Raw genomic sequence first — 12553 nt, forward strand, 5'->3', positions numbered from 1 at the left:
AAAAAAAGCTATTATCAAACTAATTTTCTCAAGTCCTGTGGCATACTCAACAATTAAATTCAGCTTTTTTTTTCCCCTTAATAATAGCACTGAAAGCACAGCTCCATTTTTGAGAGTGATTCAATAGAAATGAAATCAATTGACTTGAAGTTAGCTGCCTGAAAGCATTCAAATATCACTTCATAGGCTTAAAGAAATAGTTATTCTAGCAGTCTGGCGCATTCAATGAAGGTTCAGAAGCTGTCAAAGAATTTACTGTAATTTCAGTAGTAATTTGCCAATATCTCACTTGGTTAGGCCAGTGCAAGACATTGGGAGGGAACATTTTGTTTTTTCCATTCCGTATCTGCCTACCAAGATCCACCTAACATTGTTAAGCACCCAATTACAACGTGATAAACTTCACTAACTTCCCCTTGGCGCCATTTATTGCAATTAAATCACTAGAAATGTGACCAGGCACACAAGGAGGACCAGAATTCAGTTCATAGGCTCTCTGGTTGGGCAGGGTGAGGGTAAACTGCACTTCTGTCACTAAAACAAGGTGACTGAAATCCTGAAAAAGTTGCATCATTTGTAGGGACTATATTTCAAGCATTTATTAACCAAATCATGCAAATGTAATTTAAATTATGCTCTTCTTCTCTTATTAACATATTAATGAATATACATCAGTGAGTTGAACTAAAAAGATATCACAGATTTGCATGTTTGATTATCTCTGCAGAGTTTTACAACCAACAATTTGAAAGAAGGACAAAAAAAGTTGTGTCAGTGTCTATGCAAAATCATAGCTTAGGGAGCTTTCTTAATCAACAACTTGGTTTGTGTCTTTCATAAGTTAAAATCAGAATCTCCTTCTAATTGAAGAGGAGTTGGTCTTGGAATGATGCTCAAAGCAGTCATTCTCTGAACATCTAAAGCAGTAAGCAGGACAGTGTTTTAACCAAAAGCACTCCAAGGATCTCCTCCTGTTTTCTTTCGGAGAAAACAGGCAAAGTTGCACTTCAACACATTACTCCAGAGGTATTTTCAAAACAAGCAAAAAGGAAAAGAGGCATACAAGGAAACAGGGAATTCTATTTTGTTGATGAAATCTTCGACAGTGATCAACTTGTAACAACAAATGAAAAGAAAGTATTTGTTAAAGCTGTGACTAAGTCAAGACCCACAGGGCTGCTCAGCTCTCCTCCTTGCTGCTTCTGTACTTTCAGTATCAGTTCATGCAACTCAGTCAAACCAGCAAGCTCAGCTAAACTTATCTCCCACCAAACAGTAGAGAAAACAACTGGAGAATAGGACAAACATTTCAGTCCTATTTAGTATTAATGACTTCTGTGAACGCAACAAAGAAATCTAGAAACAAAATAAACCAACGCTGCTGCCTGAAATACCAAGATTCCATTCTTACTGCAATTTTATGAGATTGCCATTGGAAATTATTTCCAAACCAGATACCTGTCCCACACTTCTCCAGATTCAGTCTGCGATACTGAACTCACATTCACATATTCATCTTCTGTTAGATATCTGCACACTTTAAGAAAGGTTGTCACTACCAAGAGGCTATCCCAAGTGCTCAGAGGAAGTTGCTTTACTTCTCACATTCAAGAGAGTGCTAGCAAGTATTCTAAATGGGTGATCCTTTGAACATATGTGACCATAAGAGCATTTTTCAGTGGCATAGCTGAGTTCTCAATTTCTTCAGCTCAATTTTGCTGTAATTTTCATCTCTCAGCAAATTGACCCAGACTAAAAATAACTTGGGAAAAAATTAAAAAGATAAGGTGAGTATCTCATTTGAGATTGACTCACTCAAGCATTTCACTTTCAGTTCTGCAAATGCATAACTAGTGGATAGCACTACAGTGAGAACAAGTCACAAATGTCAGGAGAGCTAAGTCCATAATGCTGCAAGGAAAAAAAAAACAACACATCTGACCTGCAACTTCCAGCTGAGATTTATATATGATTTTCACTGCAGTTCTATTTACTGGCTTCCTCTTGATCAATGTTAGCAAAGTGAAGCAGACTGTACTAAGAAGCACCTGTAAGATGAATCCATTTAAGATACGCATACAAATGAGATAAGTCCACCTGCAAACATAGATGAAATGTTGGAGCTTTTTCAGTGCAAACACCCACCTGTCATCTGCTGAAAACCTATCCTATACAGCATAGAAATCAGTGTCTGCAAGAAGAGCCTTGCTTCCTACAGTTTTAGTTCACTCCCTTGGAATGGGGCATAAGCTTCACCATTCTTTTTATTTTTATTTTTGGCCAGCAATTAGAATTGCGTAGGTAGTACTGCCAGGATGAGCAACTGATAGCAGTAACAACACCTGCAGAAGGAATGAGAGTTTGCTTTTATACATATACTGCACTTATTTACCAAGAATTTCATATGTTCATTAATTGCATTGCTGTACAGGGAGCTCTTAACACCTTAGCCTCAATGCTTGGGTACTTGTTGGTATATAAGTCTGTCCTTGGCAATCAAGTCCAGCAGCTGCAACTCAAATCCTTCAGCTAGCAACTTGGTAATGAGAAAGCTAATTGGGGGGAAAAAAATATGATTTTTTCTCTAGTTTTAACTGGGACAAGCAGATGACTCTAAAAGTAGAGAAAGCCACAGCTTGCTACAAATTAGAAGTTAAATATCTCCTTGATAAAAAGATTATGCTGGGAACTGCCTACGAATCACATACTCCTGCTGCCCATGCCTTATGCTACCCAGTTTATTAACAGAAGTCTCTCACCACATGGGAACTCAGTTTGTGAACAAAGGTGAAAAAAGATAAGCTGCTGGCAAATACCATACAAGCTGCTCAAAAGGAACGACACAGTTTCACTCTTCTTTCAAAAACGAAAAGATGCAGAGAAGTTCAGCAAGCTAAATTGAACAGTTGGCAGCAATTTTGCTTTGCTATTGCACATTTTGGTTTTAGACCAATTCTCACACAGCCAAAGCTTTTTAAAGAGGACATATATATACACACATATGCATGTATGTAAAACAGAATAAAAAAGAATTCAAAGGGTTAAGCAGCAAAGGAGGGTGTGAATTACAAGTATTTCCCCATCAGTTACGAGCCAGCTTTCCAATTTTCTATCTTCTGGTACTTTCTCCTGCAGCAGCTCTTTCTGATTAAAATAAACTCATAAGAATCATTTCTTATTTACAGCCCTGTATGCAAATATTCTGGGATCTCAGGAGAGATTACGACAAACCTAGAGGGATCTACAGAGAGCTTTACAGTGGCAATGTGGCACACTGTCAAGAGTGGGAGGGCTGGCCAACTGGCAAAACAATTCTAAATGTGCTTGGCCAGGCAATAAGAACAAGATACTTTGTCAGCCAGTGCAGTGGGCACTTACATTCATTACAACTCCCTTTTTTGCTGAGTTTTCTAAGAACAAATTACTTGCTGCTGCTGACATCCAAGCGCTCTGAAGAGTGCAGATGGCCAGCAGTGCCAAAGCCAAGGCTAATACACAAAGAAGCCAGTTGCTCTGCTGTATAAAGGCTATCCTGCAAAGAAATTCTAACCCCTCCCCGCCTTTTTCTTTCGAGGATTAGGAAAAACTTTTGACTTTTCTTAAAAACAGACTAGTGGAGATTGGAGATTACAAACTTTGGTCTTTCAATCACATTTCCCTTCACAAAACAGAACACATTAACACCAAAACCTGTGTGCTGCTTGTTTCACAAAAGGTGCATAGTGCCAAACCTAATGGCTACCCCCATACTACCCCTTGGGAGGCCTTAGACCAACAAATGCTCTCTGGGTCCACAACAGGTGGCAACACAGCAGCTGATGGGCACCATCTTTGCATAGTAAAGCTGCTCAACTTCTACTAATCTTCAAGGAGCTTCCATTACATACATTACAAGCCCATCCTTCTAAGTTTTATTTGAAGTTTGATCTCCACTAAAGACTTACTCAGCCGAAACAAGGCTGAATCTCTAGCTTGCTGCTAAACATGGGACCTGCAGAATTGCACTCCACCTTGCAGCAGTGCCCCAGGCCAGGGAAAAGCTCTGAGTGGCCTCATTGGTCATGCAGCCACATGGAGCCAACCTTCATGCAGCACTTCATGCTTTGATTTGTGCATCTGCCATCAGTCTCTATACAGCCCTCTCAGCCTGCTGAAAACTGAACTCCACATCACCTGACTAGAAGTTGAAGCAGTCAGACTGAACCAGGGCATGCGGTACAAAATCACCTGAAACACTCTCTGGTTCAAACTTCTACATGAGGCTAGTAAACAGAAAGGGAACAAAAATTCATGCAGTGACTGGATTAAACCAAGAGCAGTAAAACATCCAGTTCCACCCCAGAGACTGTAGACTGAATGCTGAGGTCAGCCATAGCACAGAGACCCTGATGGCATGTCTGACTGCAGGGACTTTATCCAACTTTGCAGGTGACCTTAATACAGTTTTAAGAAGGTAAAGAATTTCAAGACTCCAGGACTGAACTGGAAGGATGGATTTGTATGTAGCAGTAGTTGAAATATGAAATAGGTATATTAAAAATACCACAATTTCTCATGCTAATACCAAGCCTGGGCCACACTTAGCCGTGTGATTGATTCCTGGCTTACTAAAAAAAGCATTTGGGCAGTTGTTTAACTGATATCTCAGCTTAATGCTCTTATCTCTGTAACATATTACACTGAAAAATCCCAACATCCACAAATAAAGTTCTGCTCTCTTTCATCAAATTTCACTTGCTTTTAAGAGGAGGTGACAGAAATTGAATTGATGAAGCAATGGACTGCAGAGAGTACCATGCAGAGGATTAAGGAAATAATCAAGTTAAGTAAGCCAACTGTGCTCCAGTTTTCTCCTGTACCGAGTGACCCATTGCCCTTTATGGTTTTTATTTGCTTTTCTCCGTACTGTGTTATGTAACTGTTCCCTCCAGCTCATGAATTTCCAAGGTGAACAAAAGCTCAAGTGATTACATTTGTCCTGGTGGCAAAAGGTGATTTTTTCATTTACTGGGTTTTGTATTTTTAATCACATAAAAAAGCCTGTTGCGCTTAAGTCTATCGATTCAGACTCTGCACTTCCATTTCTGGCAGGCACAAAGGTTCCAATAATGTTCATATCTACAAAGATTAAAACAGACAAAGGCTGGAAAGAAGAAATGGTTTGGTGGTTCCTCTTCCTTCCCTTTTGCAGGCCACACTGCCCTTATTCTGCAGTGATGGAGCCTAGAGCTGCTTTTTACCTCAAGAAGCATCTCCTCACCAACACTGCTGTCCTACAAAAGGAGGGCTGTCTTAGCAGAATGCGTTGAAAGGACTGCAAGTCCACTGTCTGAAGTTATTTTCAGCAGTAGTTATGAAGCAGCCTGACCTGGAGCACTTACACCTCAAATCCAGGGACAAGAGCCAAGGCAGACACAGTGCCTCCTTCCTATAGCACGAGCTTACCCATGACATCTTCTCAACTTCATCTTTCAGTGGTGAAAGACATTGCTACAGATGAGCACAGCCTGTGCAGACCATTGTTTTTCACAGACCTGTGCTTACAAAAGTGTGCCAGCCGATCCTCAATAGTATTCAATCTATAATCCTGGCATGGTAATGAGATTTATAGAAGATTTATCAGTTTGGGAGGTGAGAACTGGGAGAGAATTGCCCTTCCTACCCTAAGTGAAAATAAGGATCACGAACACCTGGGGAACCTGAACATGTGCTGGGCAAGGGAGGTGATCCTGCTCCTCTACTCTGCAAGGTGAGACCTCACTTGAGTACTGCATCCAGATGTGGAATTCTCAGGACAGAAGAGATGTGGACCTGTTTGAACATGTCCAGAAGAGAGCTGCAAAAATGATCCTAGGGATGGAACACCTTCCCCCTATGAGGACTGGCTGAGAGCTGGGGCTGTGCAGCCTGGAGAAGAGAAGGCTCCGGGGAGACCTGAGGGCAGCCTTTCAGTATCTAATGGGGGGCTATAAGAAGGAAGGGGACAGACACTTCAGCAGAGTCTATTGTGACAGGACAAGGGGAAATGGTTTCCAACTAGAAGAGGGGACATTAAATTGGCTATAAGAGGATTTTTACGCTACTGGCACAGAGAGGTGGTGGATGCTCATCCTTTACAACATCCACGGTGAGGCTGGATGGGGCTCCAATGTGTCCCTGTTCACTGCAAAGCAATTGCACTAGATGGCCTTTATAGGTTTTCTCCAACTCAAAAGATTCTATAATTCTATGAAGCTAAGTCCCAGGATTTTGGTTACACTGTGAAAGCACATTCAGTTTTAATATTTGCAAATGTGTGTGAATTCAGCTCATCATATGCCCTTTGTACTGCTGATGGAAGTTTTCATCTAAACTTCTGTAGAATATACGTAATTAACAAGTTAGAAATGACACCAAAACAATTTCATTCTTCCTCAAAGCAGCAAAAGTAGTAAAAATTCAGTCAAACAAACTAAAAGTCAATCAAATTCCAGGCTTCAGAGCATTAATCTTTTGACCTTCAGAATTCTAATAGCATTTCACCTTCCACACACAGCACATGACATGGTCATTGCAAATTCTTTAATTTATTCTGAATTATTAGGATCTGGACCCAGCCACAAGCAGACAACGTGATGTGACAAACCTCAGATAAAACACAAGCTGACAGTTCTTAACTTTTCAGCACCTCACAAACACTTGTACAGGTAAAGGGTTAGTTATCTGTTAAGTCCATTTATCAGAAAACATTTATCTCACTAGTGAGAATTTAGTGTAACAAAATTATCATTAGATCTTCTATTCATCAAAATCTGTTTTAATGTTTGTCTGTTTTGTATGAGGATTATATGCTTGTTTTATACGAGGATTTCAGTCTTCAGAAAAACGATATGGCATGTGAGGCTGCTCTTTACCCCTAATTTTGAATGAAATTATTCTGTTTCATAATATACTGCAGCATTTAGTATTTGCTTTGTAGTAGTAATCACTATCAGTACTCACATTAACTACGTTTTATGATACCTACGTCAGGTGGATACAACCATTTTAAAATCAGAAAGGAAGAAATATACAGTGCTTTGGGAAAAAGAGAAGTTTTGCAAATCCCCAAGTCAGTATTTGAAAGAGCACTGACGAAAAAGGCCATAATCCTGATGCTGTTTCCTTAAGTCTTTATGGAATGAATCCTGCAGTAGAATCCCTGATTTCATGTGAAAGTAAGCACAGAAAATATTCTGTAGAGCTCATGATTGTCAGGAAAGCACCAGCAGAGCAGTTCCAGCATCTGATACACATCATCTGCCTCAGTGCCAGTCCTGCTGAGCGCAGGGGTAAGTGACACGTGACATCCCGAGTGACAATTTCTGGCTAAAATATTCCTAATCATTTCCAATTGCACACAGCCAACAAAAAAAGTCTGCCAGCAAGTCAAGCTAGCAGGACAGAGACAAGAAAAAGAAGGTGACAAAGTTTGTAAAAAAAAAGTTTAAATATCTCTTACTACCACAGTGCAATATCAGTGTGTTATTTTTTTTCTCTTAATATTGACAAGGTCAGATATAAATCTGTAACTGGAAAAAGAGCTTCCTGATGGAAAAGACATGAGAAGAGTGGCTCTCCTCGTTCACCTCCCCAGCCCTCCCCACACATCTGCATCCTGCTGAAATTTCACACACAAAAACACTAACAGAGAGAATAAGATTGAAAGGACACAAAGTGGGCAGGGAGTTATAGATGGTTTCAAAAGTAAACAAGGTACAGAAGACTGGAACCATTCTGAAAAAAAAAAGAAAACAAAACATGTGCTGTTAAAAAGAAAGAATGGACTGGCAGCAATAAGCATAGAATATCACTTATTGCTAATGCAAAATGAAAGCTAAAGTGCAACTACTTAAGGCTTCTTTTAGTCATATTGTCAAAGAAGAAAGGCTTTTAAGGCAGAGTAAACATCATGGCTAGCTTGTTCATCTCCTTTAACCAGGATGTACAAAGCATACACCAGCAGCATCAAGGAGACTTTAAATGTCACTGTAAAATATTTACTGGAAAAGTGTTTTTAAAAGCACTGAGAAGAAGGAGCTGATTCTTCTAAAGGATAGCAAAAATTAATTCATTCAAGTTGTAATGAACTCTCAAAACCAGAAATATCTTTGCTCCATTAGAAAACACAATATTGAGCATACTTCACTCAGAGGGTGGTAACACACTGGAACAGGCTGCCCAAGGAGGTTGTGGATGCCCCATCCCTGGAGGCATTCAAGGCCAGGCTGGATGTGGCTCTGGGCAGCCTGGTCTGCTGGTTGGTGACCCTGCACATAGCAGGGGGGTTGAAACCAGATGATCATTGTGGTCCTTTTCAACCCAGGCCATTCTATGATTCTATGATACCACACACAAACTTGGCCTATTTATGAAACAGATACTTAAAATTCCCCTTTTCTAGCCATACTAAGTCTTGCATATAAACTCTTCCTTTCCATCACAGAAGAACTGATCAATGACAATTCAGAGGTGTAAGAAGAAAGTGGTTACTCATTGAAGCAGGTGAACATTCACCCCAACCTCCTGGTCTTCTGCTGGGCAGTGACCTAAACCCAATCCAGAGACACTGAGAAGAATCAGAGTGACTTCAAACGCTGGGAAGGCATAGCTCCTACAGAGGATTTCTTTGCTTTTGTTGTAACATAAAATATTCATGTTAATTCGCTGCATATCAGCGCAGTTGTATACTCCCCTGCTTTCAAACTTCCAAATGAAAACTGCCTATTCTCTTGAAACAGTCAGCTTTCTCCTACGGAGTCACATCTTCACTATTCACCAAATCAAATCTATGACTGACAGTTTTTACCTTTCAGAAATGCCACTCTCTCTGTTTCAAAAAGATATTAGCATATGTACTTTCGATGTGCTACAAAACTGGCTTTTTAGAACTGATATAAGTGTGCTAATGATCTAGTAAAAATACATAAAAAGGCTATAAAAACTGATGAAGAGTTTCAAGTTTATGGGCTGGATCCAGCATGCAAGAACAACTTGCTCATCCTCCAATAGCAGTCTTTGCTTCCACCTTCCCAGGAGTCCCCAGATACGTGGGGGAGAGGCAGAAAGCTGGATGAAGCAATCTCACAAGCTGATTACTACTGTTTCAGTCCCAAAGGTCCTATAAATCCCCTGCCCCTGTCCATCATACAAGGGTGCATTCTTCTGAAAGCTTTTCAGCTGGGAACTGATTTAATCCAAAGCTGAAGGCTATGTGAGACAGCAGCTTCTTAAATATAAGTTTTGACTCAAGTGGCGATAACAGTAATTATCCCACAATTATTTCTGTAAATACAGTCTCTTAATACCCTTTTCGAACCAGACATCAGGCTTACTGACAGCTCACTGCTGCACTGTCCTCAGCAAAGATGTTACCCATTACATCCCCTCTTTGGTACATTTGAAATGACACCACAGTGCTAAATTAGCTCATTCTGGTTTTGCTGCAGTGTTCTTTGTTACAAGAAATGACAGTGATTCGGAAGCATCTATTCTTGATTCATCTTCACATCCCTTTTGACTCTCTGCACAGGGTGGGACAATTACAAATGTACGTACTGATTGATGTTACTGTAACAATACATTACTGGGGAAAAACAGCTTCTGAATACGAGTCTCAAACTGCATAAGTCCCTTACTTATACAGCGATGGTTCTGAGTTGAGTGGAGTTTTTTGTTTGTTTTTAAACAACACAGGTATTCTGAGTTTGCTCATTAATTAATTCTGATGTACTTACTATAATCTCTTTTCCCTCCTCCATTGGAATGGAGGGTAAAAAAAATAAAGGGAGGAAAAGCAGACTAAAAAAGTACCTTCAACAATACATACTGCCTTACTTATAATTTCATTCTAGCCTTCGTATGGCCAGACAGTTCCAGTAAAACCAGTGAGTCTGCACAGGCACAGTCCACATCCTGTAAGCTACCAAAATATTACAAAGCCCAAAGGAAACTCACTCAGTTTTAACTGTGAGCATCAAAACCCAAGTATGCTCACAGTATGACTTGCACTGCCTACTGTTAAGAAGTGAGTTTTAAGATTCACTAATGCCCTGCAAAGGAAAAATATAGCAAACTGAAAAATACATCCTGCCAGGAAAAGAGATTTGAAAAGGGGAAGCCATGCCTTCAGATGTTGGTTACTAAGACTAAAAAGAAATGCAGAGTTCAATACTGATAGAGCAATATATCATTTTCTGGCAGTTAAGACCAGATCATGTAATACAACCAGTAAAAAAGACCTACTTGTTAGATGAAAATGGGCATTAATAAGTCCTAAAATGTGAAGATGTTCAATCATCTTTGACATGTGAATCTTATTCTTTTTCAGCTTTCATTTGGTGGATATTATCCAATTTTAGTATTTGATTAGTTTTGTTGTTTGTTTTTAAAAAATTACCAACTGACTTTGACTTTGCAGCACGTGGAATACAAATTTATTAATTATAAATTTAAATACAAATTTAATGTAATTGCTAATATGATTAATTTTATATTTGACTTTTGTGTTCTCATATTTTCCAAGCTTAAAGTTAGGAGAGCTCTAAGCATAAGAACAATGATAAAACATAAGCAAACGTTGCATTCATCACACAGGTGTCCAAAGATGAAACAAGTTCAAGAACATTAAGGGTCCAATGGTGAGAAATCTATTGAATTGATTTGGAGGCAGAGAATTCAGCAATAGGCAAAATATCTCAGCACAAACATAACTAAGTTAGGTTAACATACTTCACAAAATAAAGCTTACCTGACCATTTTTTCCCAGTTCCATTTCAACTATTGCAACTGGAGTATTTATCTGATCAACATGTCTTGACTGTGACTTCAAATCCACTCTCCAGTTCATGTTTTTCAAGACATTATCCCAGCGGCTTTGATTTACCAGGCTCTCATGGATCCTCACTCGGTGGTTCTTCCAAAATTTGGCAATGACCGCAGCTTGATCCGATGTGATGCCACCTTGCTTTTTTGTTTGGGCAGTGAGAAAAGCTTCCAGCTGATTCAAATCCATGTCAGCTGAAGCAATTGACTGTAGGGAAAACAGGAGAAGAGAAAGGGAAAAGCTTGCTTACAAGTACTCTTTAAAATTCTAAGCTGAAGGTTGTATCTTTAGGGTTTTACAAATGTATTTTTGAAGGATAGCACAGGCAAGTCTCAGTCACAGAAATAACAACTTCCATTAGAACTCCTTTTGCAGGCGCCTACACTACTTACCCCAGACTCCTGCCTTGGGACAGCTGGATCTCTTACAGTGAGGAGAAAACCAGGAATTCCTCTGGGTATGAAGAACGGGGTAGCAAGAACGTTTTCACTGCAAGCTCAGCCCTATTCTTCAGTATGCCCTAGGGATACCAACTGGTCTGTACTGGGTGGCTGGGGCAGACATCTGCTGTGATACTGCTGTCCTGATGGTCTGTTAAACAGAAAAGCACGAGCATGCCTTCGGCCAAGGTTGGGACAAACTGGGAGAAACCCCATCTCATTACAATATTCACAATTTTTCCACCAATATTTCTAAAGCTGATAATTCTATATAGCCTTAAATTTTCATTGCTTAACTGGCAGTGGTTGCTAAATACAGCTCTAAAGAGAACAGAAGACAGGACGTGAAGGGAGGAAACTGTGGTTAAGTTTTCTCACTGTAATTTCAAGCAGACACTTGTTTCATACTCACACAAAATGGATGTGACTCATCTTTAACAATCATGCTGCTTCCAAGCATGCATGGATACAGAGCACAACAAGGAGATACAAAGCTAAAAATCTTGGGACTTCTATCAATTTAATTTTCCTTGATGCTGTATTCCTGCTGTTGTACTCTCTAGGTTACCAGTAAGGTACAAAGCCCCTGGTCTGAAATGTTCCTGGTTTAAGACAGGACCACTAAATACCTTACAAGGGATACTTGCAAGATATCTCGCACTGAATTGCAAGGGACCCACAAGGATCACCAAGTCCAACCCCTACCTCCAAACCGCACCACCCAAACCCAAAATCTGAGGGCAGTATCCCAGTGCTCCAAGTCCTGCCAGCTCATGTCGTGACCGTCGCCCTCTGGGGCAGAACATTTCCCTAACCTCCCCCCAGCACCGCTCCATGCTGTTCCCTCCACACAGCAGAGCTCAGCGCTGCCCTCTGCTCCCTGTGAGGAGCTGCAGCCGCCATCAGGCCTCCCCTCAACTCCTCTCCTTTGAGCACACCCAGGGGCCTCAGCCCTCCTCTAGACCATTCTCTTTCTAGACTTCTTTTGGATGCTCTCTAATAGTTTTATGTCCTTCTTATATCGTGGCACCCAAAACTACTTGCAGTGCTGGGGGTGAGGCAACACGAATGCAGTGCAAAGTGGGACAAGCCTTCCCTTTGACCTGTTGTCAGTGCTCTGCTTGAAGAAGTCTACCTGTGGTTTACAAAAGTTAAAATAACTGATCTCAAAGAAGTTTTTAGTAGAAATTTTACTACAGTATTACTAACAGATCTTCTGCAAGCAAGATACACGCCCAAAGGCTGCCTTACATACGGAATGCTGAATACA

The 12553-nt window shown here is 40.3% G+C and overlaps 1 protein-coding gene across 1 annotated transcript in view; it reads right to left on the reverse strand.

Moving 5' to 3' along the window:
• The window catches only part of COMMD1 (copper metabolism domain containing 1), a 48625-nt gene extending 37210 nt beyond the window's left edge, over nucleotides 1-11415 (reverse strand). Inside the window, exons 1-2 of the mRNA XM_010706471.3 lie at nucleotides 11236-11415; nucleotides 10769-11050 (exon numbers count right to left, since the gene is read on the reverse strand). Of these exons, the coding sequence (XP_010704773.1) occupies nucleotides 10769-11032 (264 nt within the window). The 5' untranslated portion in view covers nucleotides 11033-11050; nucleotides 11236-11415. The remainder of the gene's footprint in view (nucleotides 1-10768; nucleotides 11051-11235) is intronic.
• Nucleotides 11416-12553: the final 1138 nt, after the last annotated feature.

This window comes from Meleagris gallopavo, chromosome 2 (genome assembly GCF_000146605.3).
Source record: "Meleagris gallopavo isolate NT-WF06-2002-E0010 breed Aviagen turkey brand Nicholas breeding stock chromosome 2, Turkey_5.1, whole genome shotgun sequence".
Lineage (NCBI taxonomy): Eukaryota > Metazoa > Chordata > Aves > Galliformes > Phasianidae > Meleagris > Meleagris gallopavo.